Source organism: Calidris pugnax, unplaced genomic scaffold (assembly GCF_001431845.1).
Source record: "Calidris pugnax isolate Ruff unplaced genomic scaffold, ASM143184v1 scaffold27, whole genome shotgun sequence".
Lineage (NCBI taxonomy): Eukaryota > Metazoa > Chordata > Aves > Charadriiformes > Scolopacidae > Calidris > Calidris pugnax.
In genome coordinates, this window is record NW_015090893.1 from 18,932,284 (window position 1) to 18,950,981 (window position 18,698).

The 18,698-nt window shown below is 46.0% G+C and overlaps 1 protein-coding gene across 1 annotated transcript in view; it reads right to left on the reverse strand.

Moving 5' to 3' along the window:
• Positions 1 to 18,698, reverse strand: part of NR3C1 (nuclear receptor subfamily 3 group C member 1) — a 67,601-nt gene that overhangs the window by 21,374 nt on the left and 27,529 nt on the right. The window contains exon 2 of the mRNA XM_014948039.1: positions 1,033 to 1,196. Within this exon, the coding sequence (XP_014803525.1) occupies positions 1,033 to 1,196 (164 nt within the window). The remainder of the gene's footprint in view (positions 1 to 1,032; positions 1,197 to 18,698) is intronic.

The following is an 18,698-nucleotide window of genomic DNA, read 5'->3' on the forward strand; positions in this document are numbered from 1 at the left end:
TTGCACCCAGTGAGCTGGGAACTGGGAGAAAGTGCTGCTTCTGAAAGACTGACCAGTGGCTCATCTCTGTCAGAACAGCTTTCCCCTTCCCCAGTGACACCCAACTTGGAAATTGTTATCGTTAGCAAAAAATGATTGTCTGATTCTCCGATTCACTTCAAAATACTCAGTAACTGCATGAAGAAGGCACAAGGCAGGAAACCCAGTGAGGCTGGAACTAAGAACGACGTAATTCCAGACTCGAGACATCGCTCTCCTTTCAGAGATGCTGTGAATGCCCTTGGTGTTATCAATGTAACTCTTCTGCATCTCCCCGACGCTGGAGCGAGGGGTCAGACACCGAGCTCCAACCCAGATCCTCACACAACGGCTACTGATGCAGCTGAACATCACTGAGCTTTCTGCTACACACACTACACATTCACGTTTAGTTTTCCACCATCTCTGTTTTCCAGAGTGATTTTCTTCCTGCAATCTGAGAGAAATCTCAATGATCCAAACCCACATCCACGCTCCTGTTACCCCTGCAAGGAACACACACGGACACGGATGGAATTTACCCAATACTGCTTGTAAGAAAAGTTGTAAAACTACTATAACCTCATATACAACAGATCTATCAAATTTCATGTACAGCTTTACACACAAAACAGCAAACACTGAACTTAAAAATCACAAACTTTACAAATGTAATGCACACAGACAAGTATCTGTATATAAATACGACAAATAAACAAAAACAACACTGAAAGACAATGAAAGAAACAAAAAGGCAAGACAACAATACATCCTTTTACACTGTGAGTGAATGGGAGCATTTTACAAATGTAAATGGAATCTATGCTTCAGATAGTACACCATTATCAATGGGATTTACTGTGAAAAGATCAGTGACAGAATGGATGGGGTTTTCCAGCAGGATGCTGCAAAAACATGGATTACAGTACGACTAAATAGACTGGGTTTGAACGTGGGTGATACCTATGTGGATTTTATATTTTTACACAGTGAATTGACAGGAACATGCCTCACCTTCCACAGCTCTTTTGAAGAAGACTTTGCAGCTGCCACAAGTAAGAACTCCATAATGACACCCCGAGGCCTCGTCTGAGCAAACGAGACAGAGCTTGGGAGGTGGTCCCGTAGTCGCTGAGGTTGCGGATGGAGAAGAGCTTACATCTGATCTCATTCCAGGGCTAAAAAAAAGCATAAAACTAATTAATCAAGATCTACAGGATATTGCCATATCCCCCATGCCCTTCCCCTCCAACAGGGCTCCGCTCTGCACAGACTCCAACAGGCTCTGAAACAGGTACCCAGGAATTCTGCAAAGCTGTAGGGGTTTCTCACTGCCCACTCGACCAGGTCACGATTGCTTCCCTGACACAGCCCTGAAGCCAAATTTCTTGCACAATTATCCCAGCCTTTAAAACTGACTCTTCAAACACGCGCTCGTTCCGTATTGTTTTCGTTCCTGCCACATTCCCTGCAGCCAGCACCGAGTCCTGCAAGAGCTTCCTTCCCACCACCATCACACAGGGCTCTACCAGGATACCCTTGTGCAAGAAGCTGTGCAAATTAAGCCATATATCGATACATATTTACAGTAATAAATGATCATTTCACCCCAGCATTTTTGGACAAGAATATCTATTCTTAATGTCAGGATCTGGTTTTCCCATGTAAACACAGAGGCCATCTACAAATGAGGGGTTTGTTCTTGAACATAGGACAATAAACAATTCTTTGATCACCTTTGAGCTGCTTCTATCGTTGGGGCTGAGCCCATGGAGGTTGTGCCCCGTTCAGAGGCTGATATGGTCAGCTCCTGTCAATGACATGGCCCCAGCCCAACGCCTGACCCGGCCAGGGCTGCCTCAGCGCCTCCTCTTATAAGGTTGAGTTTATTTCCCCAAAGGTTTACACTTTTAAAATGCATTTTCTATACTATATGTGTGTGCCTTAAAGCAATTCTCAGAAAATTCTGTCCAAAAGGCTTCCAGCCACTTTCCGTATGACCTTAGAAAATACCGCTTTGTTAAAGACTTTGGTGCCTTGGCTTGGGAACTCTCCAGAACCAGAGGGTGCCCTGTGTCTAAGGCAGAGCAGAGAGGGCTGAGCAGGAAATTAAACCACAGAGAAGACGTCGGAATAGCTGTGGAAGGAGGAGAGAAGAGTAAGACCAGAACAAGGGTGGTGCGAAGGCTTCCAAAGGAAAGGCTCACAGTGGGAATGAGGTAGGATGAATCAACCTTGAGGAAAGAGGAGAGAAAAAAAAAAACATCCAGGGAAGAACACTTCTTTCCAGAACTTGGAAAAAACCTCAATTCTGTCACCTTGCTCCTTTGGGTTCAGAAAATATTTGTGAAATGCTGCAACGCTTCTTCTACTCTGTTACTCTGCAGAGAGGCTGACACCCATCATTTCCCAGTCTGACAAGCAAAGTGGCCGTCACCGATAGTTTATGATCCATATGATGGCTTTTCTGTGTTTTCTAATTAATTTGTCTTCTTCTAAAGAGCCGAAAGCTATAATAAAATATGAAGGTTGCACAATCCAGCACTCGGCATGGGAGTACTGGCAGCACGTAATCCAGCCCAGTCCCATTTATCGGCCGTCCCTAGGAACACACAGGGTTAGTGACACGCTCATCCCCATCACTCCAAGCCCATCTGCCTCCCCCGGAGCAGGGGCGCTCCAGGAGTGATCCCGTGTCCTTGGAAGCTGCTGTTCCACAGCCCCATCTCCTCCTACTTCTCGACCGAACGCCCAGCTCGAGACCTGGCGCATCCTTTGAGGAACGAGACAAGTGCTTTTGACTACAAATCTCTGCTTCCCCTCGCGCGATACCTCCAGTACCACCTTCTGCTGGTTAGTGTGGGTTGGGTTTTTGTTAGTTTGTTTTTTCCTTTTCCCCCCCCAACTTACTTATCCATTTGGAAAATGGCATTAAATTGTTTCTCCACTTCGTAGTGTCATATGCAAAAAAAACCACCTCAAAACAAAACAAAACAAAAAAAACCAAACCCCAACACTTACCTCAAACCCAAACAACCCTCCCCATTAAAACCAGTAATCACTGGCCAGTCAAAAGCTACTGTAAATTGCCTTATTTCCTCTTAACGCGGTAGGCCCAGTGCTCCTTTTCTTATACTAAAAAAATCTCAGTTTAAACATTGAAATATAGCCTGGGAGCCTGTGATTTTACATAAGGAATATATAACTTGAGAACTTAAATTCATTAAAATGATTAAACCCAGAAAAAGATGAAAACATCTTTCCATGCATAGTTTTGAAGACAGCTAATTCAGTTACAAAAATTAAACCCTATACCTTTCAAATTTCTGACAAAACCATTCCCAAGGAAACAATCATCATCTGTCACAGAAACTACAGCAGCGCCAAACAGATTCCACTGAAACTTTTCAATCACCTTTAATTTTTAAACAGAGCTCGTTTTCTGTACCATTAGTGCAGAAAATGTAATATGAGAAAGAAAACAGATGATCTGACTTACAAAACTAAAAATAAATTATTACATTGATTAATAAAGCAGTAGCCAGCAATCTAATCTGGGCTCCTGGCATATCTTTTCAAGCCTGGCTCTATCAGATAAGGCCAATATTTACTAACGGCGTGGAGCGCTGCCAGACACGGCCCCTGCTTCTGTAAAACACTGTTTTCTTGCCTGAAACGTGGAGAACAGGAGGGATCATCGGGCTTCAGGGCTCCTGCAAGAGCTGCAGCAACCGACTGGAGGCTTAATATAAGTCTTTCACCTATAAAGTTATATGCAGCAAAAGACAAACAACCACTTCCTAAGGAAGAGGTGAGGGAGGGAAGCCAATGCTCCGAGATAATGTAATAATAAAACAGTTACCGTTCAGTTATTTGCAGAAATGTTTTTAAATTCAACAAACGTCTAATATACTATGATTCTTATCTAAAGAAATGAAAAAGTCAAGAAGCATAGATGAGAGAGGAAAAAAAACTTCAAATTTTAAGGGTTCCAAATTTGTGAAAACTTTAGGGTTTATTTTGGGAGGGCAAGGTGCGATTAGTTTAAGGGTGTCGAGCTCTATTCCCACGTACTTTCAGAAACTATTTATATATAAACTGATTTTATTCATTTGTGTAGATAGATGTACTGTTTCCAGTCAAGGAAACATACGGGGGTAGAATGGAAAGAGGTGAAGAAGATGCAGCCACAGTAGGGTGCTCTGCAGAATTCGAGTTGTTTAACCAAAGCCATTGCTGGGTTAATCATTCACCGGAGGTTTTCAACCCGGGCTCAAGGTTCAAACCTTAATAGGCCGGGTGTGGTAATGTTTATGGGGGTGTGAAGTTCTCCTTTGTGGGGGTCCCCATCCACCACAGGTCACGTCGTCCTCCCACGGCGGCCAGTGGCCAGGGCCGGGTGAGCCAGTCCCCCCAGTCCCCCCAGTGCCAATGGGAGCCCAGGGACGGGGGACCAGCACCAAGCCCTGTGACCCACCACAAACTGCTCTCGGAGGGTGGACTCCCTCCCAGCCTAGACAATGTGATGGTTCCAAGACGTGGCAGATCCTTATTCCCTGCTCTGAGGAAACCTTCCTCCAGCCCAGTCCTTCACCACTGACAGAAACATTCGCTTCTTCCTCTTTCTGCCTTCTTCTCTCCTTTCCCTGGAAATCTCCATCCTCCTCCCCACGGCCCAGCTCACACACTCCTGCCCATCCAACTTACTGACAATGTAACGGCATTGAAAAAACATACCACCTTCCTGTTACCTTGCATTATTAAAAAAAATAATTCTCTAGTGCAATAATGAAGAGATGAAATACTTTCAACACTGAAAATTGTCAGTCGTTTCCAGCCCACAACTGACAGCCCTTCCCCAGCGAAGGAAGGCTCAGGACGCTCAGCCTCATCGGTTCTGCCCCAGACCATGCCGGGCCCTGGCGCTCTTCTGCTGACGGGGAAACTCTTTTTTAAAATGCAAACTAAATCAGCACCAACAGCAATTTAGACACGTGCAGTGAGAGGAGAACTTGGTCAATAATTTAGAAACTATCTGCATTTAAGGAAAACAGCTGCAAGGCACAGAAGAGGAGAAGCGGCACCTCGGGAGACCTGGGGGCTGTTGGGCAAAGAAGCAGCTGAGCAATTTCTACCTTTAAAAAAAAAAATCTACCCTGAAGAAAAGTTCAGGGGAAATGCATAATACAGGGTTTTTTCAGCCATACAGACAGCTCGGTTATTCCCTGGTGCAATTATAAATTACAAAACCAGAACAATCGCAACTGGCTCCTGAAAACGTGTAAGAAAATACTGTTCATGCCCAAGTGCCAGCCCCGGGGAAAGCAGTGGCTGGGAAGAAACGGCTGGTCCAGGGCTGGAAGAAACGGCTCAGAACTTGACTGTATTTACTGGCACTAGTCTTTTGATCAGACTATTTGTTTTGCTCCTGCTTCTAATGTACTTCCCCCATAGGAGCTGCATTCCCTCCTTCCCAGGCCACCCTCACCCCTGCTCCTCCAGCACCGGTCCCCTCCGTGTCCCACTGCCAGGGACTGCGCCAGCAGGATCCCCAAATAACAGCAAAGAAACCATTTTCAATGTCATTGCCATCAGGGCCTCGTTCTTATCTTCCAGCAATGAGAACAATGTAAACACTCAGCTGCATACACCAACTGATTACATTTTTTGAATTGCTTACTTATTTCTTTATTGACTAGAGAAACCACTAATTATTTTTTATACCCTCTTCGACAGGAAAGGAGCTTTCGGTTCGAGCAGGAAAAAAAAAATTAAAACGAGGCTATTGACACTATACTTATCATTGCAATATTAAATTAGAAGTATATTTGCCAACTGAAAATAATTTCAAAAATGCATTTTGCTGAGGATGAGAACCAGGGTTCCGGAGTGTGAACACCCCGTCCCCCCAACACAATAACCCCAAATAGCTTCACAACAGGCAGGTTCTGCATAAAAGTCTTCTTTCCCGTTTTGTACTTAAACCAGAACTGAATTGCTTGGGTAAAAGTGCAGATCTTCATGACAAGCATGTTCCCCGCGACGCCATCATAAATTGAAATTCCACCAAGGATTGCAGTATCTACCAAGGCCTGGGACTAGGAGCATCCCGTGTCAGTGTTCTACTGACAGCCGGGATGAGGAACACCATTCCCTCTATCACACCCCCAACACCGTGCCGTGACTAGAGCCACCAGGAGAGCAGGTTTGGAAGGAAGGGGTTTGTGCACCAAAGTGCCAGGTCTCCTGCACTGCTGGGTACAGGGATCCCGGCACAGAAACACCTTATTGCACAACCAGACCCACAGGTACCATCGGCCTCCGCCTGACACAGTCCCTACACCAGGATGTATTTTATCTGTAACTTACAGCGGAGTCCTGGGATTCCAATGCACAGAGAAAAAGAGACCTAATGCAGCAAAGTCTCGTAAGTCTGCAGAACAACACCCATTTCACCACCCCCTTAACACAACCAAAGGAAACTGTAGGATTCATTGTTTTGTGTAAAGTTGCCTCAAATACCCTAAATGTTTTGGCTTCCGCTTCCAAGGGCTCAGGTACATCACAAGGACATTGACCAAAGGGCCAAGATTTTCAGAAAAAAAAAGTTACTTCAGCTCACACCGAGAAAAGCCTTTACACGTATCTGTTATGAAAAGATTTTATGTATAAAAATACACTTACTATTGGCAGACAAAATAAATTGGAATTTATAATTTTCCTGTAAGTATTGTTGTACAGAACCAGTCAAACCTTGATGCTGGTGAGGATCTGGTGAGTCCAGAGCTCCTGAAGACGGAGTGACAACCTCAGCTCTGCTCTACCTGAGTGTATGAAGAACTGGTGTTTCCTTAGAAAACCCAGTACCGAGAAGCAGGGACTGTGTGAGATGCGCTGCCGCCTCTGCTTCCTCCTCCTCCTCCTCTTCCCCCCCAAGCCCAGGAGCTCTCTGGTGCTGGCAGGAGCACAGGGGCATCAGGGCAGCACCGGGGCAGCCTGAGGCTACTGGAGAGGGGACGGCAGCCCCAACATGGGGACATCACACCCCCTCACCCCGACACCACGGGCTGGGGGCACGGTCTGCCCCTCGGGAGCAGCAGATGGAGCCATGTCAGGTGTTCAGCCGAGCGTCAATGACACACGTGGTTGTGAGAACAGGCTTTATGGGGAGCTGGTGTCCCTCCCGTTGGGCAGCGGCAGCAGGGACCGCCGCTCCAAGGGCTGGTGCTTCACTTCCCATAAATTATACCCCATTAAATACAAGCAAACCCCGAGAGCGCAGGCAAACACCAACAGCACGTTAGCAGAATGAAAACGTGCGGGGATCCCCGACAGCGCCAGGGAAGCAACACCCCCCCCCCGGCATCAAGCATCTCTCCCAGAGCCCGTGGGACATGTACCCCCATTCCCACAAGGAAGAGCATCCTGCCCCCGGCGACTCGGGGCCAGCTCCAGCACCCGGTGGCCACCAGGAGCCCCAGAGCCCTGGCCCAAAGCCACCCCGCTCCGAAATGGCGTCCGCTCCCATTTTAGAGCTCGCCCAGGAGTGAGAAACACAGACACTCACACACAGACACACCAACACACACACACACCCCACTTCTCTTCCCCCCCTCTGGATACTCTCCAGAACATAAAGGTTTCAAGGGCACAGGCAAAGCTTTCTTGGAATGGATAAATGGTAATTGATGTTGCAGCTGCAACCTTAGCTAGAGCTCCTGGGATTTCAAATGTACTACAGCCCTCAAGTATTTATGACCAGAATATGATAATTAAATTATACGTTCTAAACTTTTACATTTATTACAGTGCTCCAGTAAAGCAGCCAAAAAGTTTTACCTTCAAGGGTAGGACAATTCCTGTATGAATCAATTTATGTATATTTTTCCAAAGGTCTTTTTTTTTTTCTTTTTTTTTTTTTCTCCTGGTTTCACCCTGCATCCCTGTTCCCTCAAATAAAGAGGCAACAGGAAAAAAATCACGGAGTAAGACAGAAACCAGTATTGTTATATTTAAGTAAAAACTGTATATAAAAATACAGAATCAAATCATCCTGGGCCACCCTAGTCATGCTTTGCTGGATAACAAAATGTGTCTTTGATCTACACATATTTACTGTGGTGGATCATTGAAAAACTTGACTCTCAAGACCCCAGTCTGGCCGACAGAGCAGGTGGGTGTCTCTGCACAGAGACCCTCCTTGGGACAGCTGTGAGACTACACACACTCAGTGTAAGAAAGCTCAAAAATCTAACCACAATTAGACTTATAATTTTTTTCCCCTCATTTCAAGCACAATACACGACGTTGCAATTTTTTTCCCCCCCTCATTTCAAGCACAATACACGACGTTGTTCCTGGCCTATCCCATCTCTGAAGGCATCAAGCGTGGTTTCTGCCGGCAGCAGCTCCTGAGGAGTGTTTTACCTGAGAGACACCTTCCTGGGAGAGGTTCCTCACTTTCCTGACCTTCGCCAACCAACCAAGAGCCAACGCACCCACCAACATCTTCCCATCTCAACACAGCTCCTTTCACAGACCGGTTTGTTCGCTGCCACACTGCAGAGCAGAGCTCTCGCACAGATATTGTGTCCTTGTGAGGACAGAGCCCCGAGCCCAGCTCAGCCCAGCATTACAGCCCATCCTACAGGTCAGCACCTGTCGAAAAAGTATGGAACTCCTTCAAAAGCCGGGGTGACACGGTGCTTGGTGACATGCTTTAGTGAGGGGGTTTTGTATCAGACTTAGGCTGATGGTTGGACTCCATCTTAAAGGTCCCTTCCAACCTGGACAATTCTATGAAATGAGTAAAATCCTTATTGCAGCTCCCTTGTTAATGTGGCACCAGAGGAACCAGAGAATATGGCTGGGGTTTGTCCCATGTCTGAGCTCAGTTGGCCCTGTCCCCAGGGCAGCCCCGTGGGGGTCCCAGTGCTTGGAGCCCAGGCCAGGGACACTGCAAAAGTGACTCCACGGGAGAGGGAAAAACACAAACAGCGCTGTAGGAAATGCAGTGAAAGATTAAACTGAACCGCAACAGTCACACAACTGGGATTTTAAAAGCTGCAGGAAAATACCTGCACGGTCAAATTGAGTCATAAAGCTATAAATAAATTTAGACTGGTAATTAAAAAGTTCTATTCTGCTATTTTGAAAAATAATCAAGACTCTTCTGCTGCCAGTAGAGCCCTCCAACGCTAACCCGGACACCGACTTTTATGAATACGTACACCCAGGCTGATCCAACACCGCTTGTGCAGAGCTATTTTCTACTTTACCAAACAAAATAACAATTTGCAAGAAATAAAAATCAGTAAACACAAATAAGAAAGTAGAAACAAAACCCTAACAGGATTAGCAAGAGGAAGAATAGAAGGAGGGAAAGATGGAAACAGGGCAAGAGAAGCAGAAAGGAAATTTTCTTCCTTAATTCTTTCGACAGACCTTCAAGGAAGCTCCAGTTAAAAGGGGAACCGATACGAGAAGAAAGTCAAGCTGGTAAATTCTTCAGGGCACAAACGGGCTGTACGGGGCCTTGCACAATCTGTCTTTACCCCTTTCACACTTTTTTGTCAATGGAAAGAATACATTTACACACGGAGCAGCTTATTATGGAATATTAACTAGTGTGGTGCATTCTGGGCTGTGCTTCAGTGGGAATCTATGGAGGAGCAGGACGGGGATTTGTGCCAATTTTAGGTTTTGGCCTCGGTCCATTTGGTGTGGATCCAGGATGACTTGGTCGACTGTTGAGTCATAGGTTGGTTCAATTGACATTATTTTACATTTGACTAGTTATTGTTCTTTAAACTTTGAACAGGAGTCCAGAAGCTCAAAAAACAGCAGTGAACCAAAAAGAAAGAGGCCAATGCAGAGTTTAAACAAGGTCCTTCAGCAAGAAAAATACTCTCCTTAAATGACATCTACTTTTAGCAGAGACAGCTAAAAACCAAACACAATTAAAACAAATTCTGTTATATTACCAAGCATCTGAAACACAATTAACTTCCAAATTACCGAAGAAGTTCTGAGACATCCCCCTCCTCCAGTAACACCAAGGTGGGAGAGAAGCAAACCTTTGCCCCTCCAAAACAAGGCACAGGGCACGAGGACTGGGCTTGTAACGGGGGCAACAATAAAATACTCCCGGGACAGCAGAGAGTGACTGTGCACACCGGTAATTCCCTTCTAAACATGGGGAAAAAACAGTAATTTAAACCCCAAAGTTCAGTGTTTCAGTCCTGCAGACAGACTTCTTCTCGGGAAGAGCAGCCCAAGGATACCACGGGACTGTGTTTATACACGTGGGTGTGTTTCATAGGGATGGGGTCAGAATGGACTCGTTACGCAGACACATTGCATTTAACAACAGATTTTCCAGTGAAGGTTGACTCCTGATTTCCAACACGTCTCCTTGACTCATTTTTTCCCTGCTCCATTTTACCCCGATTTCAGACAGCAAGCTATGTTTGCAGCAAGTTTCGCCCCCCCACACCCTGTGAGGGAAATTCAATGTTATTTATATCTGCCTGTTTTCAGAAGAGATCAGCAGGCACAGAGAGGAGCAGGACGGGCCTGAGCTGTCTCTCATGGAGGAGAGACTGGGCTTTGCTGCAATTACCCAGCAAGGAGGGAACTGGCTTCCTAACAACTTCCAATGGCACGAAAAAGAAATAAAAAACCAATAAAAACATCATATACGGGTACTTTGCTGGAAGACAAAAACACTTCTGATGATTTTGAGACCTCAGTCGCAGAGGAGGATGATTGCAAGATGTTCTTCTCGGTGCTAAAGGCCAGAATTGAGATTCAGTGCCAGCTTAGTGTTAAGGATTGTGTAAGGACCTGCCCCCGAAGCGCGGGGATTGTGTTCCCCATTTAGTCATGAGCAGTAACTTCCCCTGAAAGGGCAAAGATTCTTTTTCACCAGAGTGGGCAGAGAACAGGAATTCTTTTGCAAGCACCACAGGGAGCAAATTCAAAATTCTTGGTGACAAAAATGAGCAAGTTGCCGAAGGAGGAAACCCCGCGATGGCACACACTGAGCTGCGCGGGACGAGGGCTGAGACCCCCCGCTCCCCCCCTGCCAAAAGGCTCCTGCCATGGTCTACGTTTAGGTTTTGGTGCATTTCATCCTTCATATCCAGACCATTCTATGTACACGTCAAGCTTACAGCCGAGCAAACCTGTCTAAAAGGTATTCTCCGAAGTCTCACAAACACTGTCAGTGCCCCTAAGAACCCAGTTTCATTTCATTTTCCCCGGCCTCTGACGCACCCGATGCACAGAACACACACACACCCGCCCAGCCCCACACGTGAACGGGAAGAAAAGCCCGTAATAGGTTTGTTTATTGACATAAAACCAGCCACCTAAACTTGTGTAACATTTTCAGGAGGACAGGCAAGGAGTGCTCCCACAGACCTGTAAGGTATGTACAGCTACTGTATGTAATTCTCATGGCGCTTTTAAGTCAATGTTATTGAATTATCTAGTAGAGTGCTATAATTACTTTTGTCAACACTGTTAAGCAATTACAGATACAATTTCTGCTATAACATGCACACGCAGTAGGTTATTATCTGCTTTTATTTCCACTTGGCATCTGTGTCACACACTCAAGTCTATCAAGATGTTTCATCACAACCTTGTTTCATGCTCCTGGACTTTACAAGCACTTCTTGACTTGGGGTTTTCTTTCTTCCCCGCGATACTTTCAGACCTTGCCTTCTTTCTCTCTCCTGGATTTCTCCTGTTATTTTACCCCCCTTCCCCTGCCCTCTTCCTCTCCCGCCCCCCGTCAGCTGAAGGAAGCTCTATTCCTTCCTTGCCCAGCCTCGCAGGGTTTCCTGGCCACATTGTTCATCTCTGCCTCTTTGTGTATTTTCTCTTCCTGAGCAGCGCTGGGAACCCCTCCCAATTAAAACGCCAGCTGTAAACCTCGTTAACAGGCTGTTTACCTCCCTCAGAACTATCGGGAAGGTGAGGTGGCAGACAGTGCTGACCCACCTCTCTCCCCAGCACCGCTTCTCCCCGGGAGCATCCCCCGTGTCCCCAGGACCATCACATCCACCTGGAAACGGTGGGAACTCCAGCATTCTCTCACAAAAGTATTAAAAACTTTCCTGCTGGGAAACTACATTCTCCTTTCCTGAATTTCAGTGCTCATCACAACTAGACGCACTCTTAGAAAGGTCCTTTTACAACCCATCACTATTTATCATTATCTTTCAGTATCTTACACTGACAATTGGGTCACTCGGGTCAGCCCACGGAACAGGTCACGGTATCTCAAACAGAAAATTTTAACTGATTGTGACTGAGTAAATCTTGAAGAGTGACGCCAGTTAATGCAGTCTGTATCGCATTCACATCTCCAACAAGGTTTTAAGGCACTGCTGTTCAGCTCACTAAGTCCGTACCGGTCGGAGAGCTGTAGCATTCCTTACGGAGAAATGGGAAGCTGTTCACTACCGAAATCTGAAAGGAGGCAGAATTCCCTGCATGACAGATTTTAGGAGAGGCCAGAGATCACTCCACTCACCACCCAAGGAAAACAGGTGTTTAATTCAACTTTTGAAGACTATGTATTAGCCGGCAGGTCCTTACTCCCTTACAGAAGTTTAATTATCCAGGCTGCTGATAAAACAGGTATTTCAGCTGTTTCTCGTATGTTTCAAAACCAAACAATATAAAACCACAAAAATACTGGGTTTTGAGCTGCAGCTAGGCAGGGTTTCAAGGCACAGAAGGTGCTGTAAAGACCTGAAAACAGCATGCAAGAGAGGAAAATCTGGCAAAGCCAAAGACACGGGATAGGGAGGGGGGAAAAAAAAAAGCTTTATCTGCCAATTCCTTAAAATATTTCTGTTACCTGTCAGACAACAGTCAATCCATCAATCCTACCTTTTAAAAACATTTACATAAAGCAAAGGGAAAGAAAAAAAAGATCCCCATCAATCAGACATGACTGAGAAGACCCCACTGCGGTAAAACTTTCATTTACCAAATCCCAGCTTCTCACTCAGCATCTTGAGTCGCGAGTCCCACAGAAACACAGCCCAGTGCTGACTCCCAGCGCACGCCCTGCAGCCTCAAACGACTCATTTTTAAGATAGAACTAAGAAGTAACACATCCTAAGAACAACATCTAAAAAAAATAAGATTTAGGCTCAGACTTACAGTCCAAATTAATTTCACCTAACTTCAGGAACCAAAGGAGGTGCTGATTTTAGAAGTTCTGCTACAACGATTGACCCTGTCAATACGGAGAAACACTGAACAGCAAAGACAATTCAAGCCTGTTTCTCCCCCCACCTAATGCAGAAAACTGAAGTTTGGGTAATTATGCTCTTAAATCTGAGACTTCAGCGCACCTAAATTTAGATGAGATTAACCAACGCCTGAATTTAAATTATACTCAAATTGATACGAAAGAGTCATTTTCTTAAGGTTCATATTTTCGACACTGAATGCATAGTCATTTATATAAAGTTGTTTCCCACCTGTAACACACATTTTCTTGTTAGCCCCTATTCTGTAACACACATTTTCCTGTTAGCCCCGATTCTGTTGTTGAAGACATAAGAACTGATTCTCCAAGGTGTTGAGCTATTGTCACTTCTCAGTGGCTCCCAAAGCCACAGACGCCAAGGGCTCCCTCATTCCAGAAGAAAAACAAAGCAAACACCACGAGAGAAATGTAATAATTGTCACTAACTGATAACATTAAAACAACCAAACAACCAACTTCCATTATTTATGATACTTCTCTGTATTTTGGAAGCTGTGCTGTTTCAAAAAACTTGGAACGGTCACAACTTAAACCATTTTTTCACTGCAACAACCCATAAAAAAACAGCAAAGGAAGCCAAAGGTCTGGAGTTGTTGGTCCGGGCTGGAGCTGGCCCGAGCGAGGCCAAGCAGCGAGATAAGGGGCCGGCCCCATCAAGGAGAGCACGATAAGTGTTTCCCTGGATTGCTTATTCTTGCAGTTTTAATCACAAGTCTTGCAGCATCTGGCATTTTTCCTTTAGGTCCGCTGAAGGGCTCACAACTGTGAGAATCTCCCCTTTCCCAGCAGATCTGCGCGGGGCTGACGGGGTGTCCCTGGGGGCGAGGAACACAGGGCAGCTCGGCCTCCCGGGTGCTTCTCAGAACCTCATCGTGAGGTTGAGCCTCAGACCATGGTGCTGGCAGTATTTTTAAGCTTTAAGAGAAAAACTTGGACTCTTTTAAGGAGTGTGGAGGAGGAAACGTGGCCCATGGCTCACTGCTAGCGCTGCGCGAGCAGTTCCAGCTCCAGAGCACGTCGTTAACGAACCGCAAGCGGTTAACGAGCAGACCGGAGGCAGGTCCGTGTGGTTGCACACACCCTACACAGACGTGCAGGTATTTCCCAAACTCCGTGGGTTATGGGAATGGAATACGTTGCGCTGCCTGAAGCCCTGGAGAGATTAGACATTGCCCGGCCTGGTGCAGGACTAATTACAGCCTTAACTGCCCCCCGTAACGCGCGTGCTCCTCGTTAGCCTTCTTCCCCTCCAACTCCAAAGGCATGGAATTAACTCCACTGCTCTCCTACTGCAGCACCAGCAGCTTTCTTACCCAGCCCAGAGGCACTCAGGAGCAGAATTTCTTCCTTTCAGACTGACTTTTTTAATAAAGCCACCAAGCAAAACCCCACAGTTTTCTAAATATCACAGGGGCTGTCACTTACACAAACCCAAGGCATTGAACAGACCAGAGAAACCACTAAGTAATCTTAACTTGATCCTGGAGATGGGAAATGGACTGGGTAATGCTTTAAAGTGTTGAAGTGTTAAAATGGAAAATTAGTACTGAAGAAAACCATTCAAAATACTCAAATCCAGTTTAAACTAAGTATCACTGCTTTCAAAAGCAGCCCTTAAATTCAGTCCTGAATTACAACATGAAGAGAAAGTTTCCACGCACAAGCTTAAAGGAGAGATTCCTCACACCCTTCTTGTATAAAACAAGCATTTTAATTGCATTTATTTGAGATGACTGGGAAAGAAGGCAGCTCCTAGAACCAATCTTCACTCTAAAAATCTCCTTTACTTTGATTTTCCAAGATACAGATGTTGTGTCCCTCCCTTAGACTTTCTAAAGCCTCACAAGAGACAGGGGAAAGGCAGCCCTGTGTTAATATCCCGACTCCCAGCCCCGACCCCATCCCTGGAGCTGAGCTCAGCTCTGGGTGCGCAGTCACGGCGGGACCCCCGGGGAGGCAAAACCGGCCCCGCAGTCACCAGGAGCACAATTGCTATTAAAATCCAGCACTACCTGGATGAAGATAATCCTATTTTAAACAGATATTCACTTATGCCGATCACAGAAAGAGACAAAATTAGGTTGGAAATCAGGTTCTGTAGAAAAAGTAAGTAAATTAACCATAAGATACTTGTACTGCTGTTTCAGTTGCACTGCCCAAGCATCCTCCGATTTCTTTTTGACCTCAAACTAAAGGCCAAGAGGAGAGATTATATCTAAAGCTGCTGTTTAAGAAATAATTACTGTAAAGTTCCCCGTGAAAGCAGATTTACTCGTAACATCCAAACAGTCCTAATTTCTTGATACACGCAACACCGGGTGAAAGGATGCCATGGAAATACCCTGCCCGTGCATTCGTGCCAGACTGAAGAAGTCATGAGCTGGAATGAATAATCAAGGCGTTGCGTTGGTGCCTTTGAAAAAAATAATCCTTCCCTGTGGAAGGAGGGGAGCTCTGAGCAGGAGCCTCCCCCCACGTGCTGCAGCTCCCCCGGCAGAAGCATTTTGTTTTGGAACATGTGAGTGTGTTGTGAGGGGGGAAGGAAAGGGACGCGGGAAAGGAAGCCGGTTTCCTGGCAAATCTTTAGTATAATTACACAGGCAAAAAGATCAATTACGGGCATTCATTCAGTCTAATTATTCTCCAGCTTACAGCATAGACATATTTAACTTAGCATTACATAAATTAGATCACTCAAATACTGGAAGAAATCTAGTCACACAAGAGCAGAAACGCCAGGCTGTTGTGGCCAGACGTGTCCTGGTTCCCCGTGCTTCGCTTTGAGTTGTCTCCCCTGCCTCGGAGCAACCAAGATGCAGAAAATACCCGTGTGGAAGGTGGTTTCCAAAGCAGAGGGAGCTCTGGGTTTAAGGTACATGGAAAGGCAGCCACGGGACACCTTCTGCACACCGGGGCCAGCCCAGAGCCTGTGTGAGCCCCAAACACCCCCCTCTGGGCCAAGCAGAGCTGCCCTGAACGACTGTCTCAACCAGGGAAGGGAGATCAGTGTGAAACTGCCCCACAATTCAAAAAAAAGAGATGAATTTCAAGGACAGCCCGTTCTCGACCCACCATTCGCAAGAGCGTTTCCTGAAGGCTTTAAGCAAAAGTTAAAATTTTCCTTGCAAAATGCACAAGACCCAGTAGCTGAGTCGCTCTACTGTCTCTCCCTAATTTTAATATTTAGGCCAGGAAAGCTGTTTAATTGGAGGAAAAAAAATGTTTTGGGTTTTTTTTTTTCGTATTTCAAAGGAAAGGAAATGAGCAAGTAAAAAGGCTGAGCCCGAGCGCAGCCCGGGCCACAGGAGAGCTGGAGGCGCTGGCACCCGGCCCATGTACAGTACGGTGTTTACTGGTGTCTGAGCACTGATAACTGGGGAGGGGATCCACGGATCCAAACAAGAACTACGCTTTCTGTCCAGAGGGGAAGGAAGAACAAAGCGGACAGTGATAACAACATTCGTCACTGATGGCTACTACAGTCACTTCTCAATTAGTACAGCCTGTTTTCAAAAAAAAAAATTTAAAAAAATAATGTAAAATTAACACCCTTACGCATCAAAGAAGGCAAACCATTTCAATACAAGCAGGAACTGTATTACTGGAGAGAAACAGTGCCCCTGTGTACATGTCCCCCGTTTACAGCTCCAGCTTTCAGGGCTCCTCATGTACAAAGCACGTGCCAAACTGAAGCATTTCAATACAAGCAGGAACTGCATTATTAAAGAGAAACAGTGCCCCTGTGTACATGTCCCCATTTCAATACAAGCAGGAACTGTATTACTGGAGAGAAACAGTGCCCCTGTGTACATGTCCCCCATTTACGGCTCCAGCTTTCAGGGCTCCTCATGTACAAAGCACGTGCCAAACTGAAGAAGACGCGCACGTCACGGACGTTTAATTCCTTCTAAGGGCTCTCAGTTATTTAAGACTAAGTTTAACCTTGTGATTCAAGAGAAAAAAACCAACTGCTGATGGGTGCTTATAAATATTCCAACGAGGAGAGACAGGAGAAGCTGGCTGGAGGTGTCACTCTTTCAGGGCAACTCCATGAGCAGGAGCTCCAGGAGCCGCAGGGCCGATGCCTGGAGCTGGCTCCGTGCTGTCCTGTTGGGGGGAGCCATGGGAAGGGCCCCCCTCCTCCCAAGGGGGGCAGCAGCTCCAGGATCTCCCCAGCACCCCCTCCCCATCCCGCTGGAGCAAGGCAGACACAGCTTCGGGGTCTGAGCCCCTCGCATGGGGCAGTTACAAAAATCCTAGTGTGTTGACAGAAAAAGACTTCATTCTAAACCACCTTTGGTAACAAGACAACTCTAATTTTGTCCCACACCCTGGGACTGACCAACGGATTTCAAACTCATGACTCAAAACGTCTGTCTGACATTTGCATGTCTACACTGAGACAAAACTGGCTACTTCTTTAAATAATAGTAACTATCAAATATCGCCATTCTCTATGTATCTTCTAATCTAATTAAATATAAGTTTTTTTCTTAAAAATTTTAAAATATACTTGTGTATAGTTACATGAACTGCCAGCCAGTGATATAACGGAGACAAGTACCACTGGGATGGGAACAAAACCAGCTTTCATTGGCCAAAATGCTTCATCTCGTGAACTCCAACATGCCGGGGCTGTCACCTGCAAACCCAGGCATGGCTTATCACATGGAACAGCACAATCCAGACCCGTTTGCTTGCTGAAGGCTGAAATTTGGACTAGTGAAAGGTTAGATGTAAGGAGAAAAAAGGTAACAACAAAGGTGTCACGACTTCAAGGGGAGGTGGTCAAGCTGGATGCCTCAGCACACTCCAGCTCAGAAAAACAGACATTAAATCCAGAGGTATGAGGAGAAGAGAAGACTCAGTTCAAGCTCCACAGAAGGGGAGGACACAGAAGATGCTGTCCCTGTGCCGATGGCTGGGTGGCAGCCCCCGAGGGGGGATCCATCAGTGATGACCAGCAATGGGTGGAGACACAAAGGACTCACACGCTGGATGGCCCTTTGGTTACTTGTTATTTGCATTTATGCATGGATCAGAGACGGGGGAAGTTGAATATGCAAAAGTTATGTTGTCTGAATGCTCAATATAGCTCCAGCTTCCTGAATTAATGGTCACTATAATTTTTAAAAACTTTAGGTTGCTCTTCTACCCAGAGGATGCTCTGTGCCCCTCCGAGTCCTCCCCTGCCCGCCCGGCACAGCACAAACCACCTCCAGCTCGGGGTTTGGGACCATCTCCCCCACTTACCAACTCATCTCCTCCCCTTTCTCTGGCCTCTTTCTCCATGTCACCTTTCCACTCTCCTCATCCTCCTCCAAACCAATCTACTTTCTTTTGATTTTCAAGTTCTGGCTGATGCACCCCTGGCTCACACCTCTGA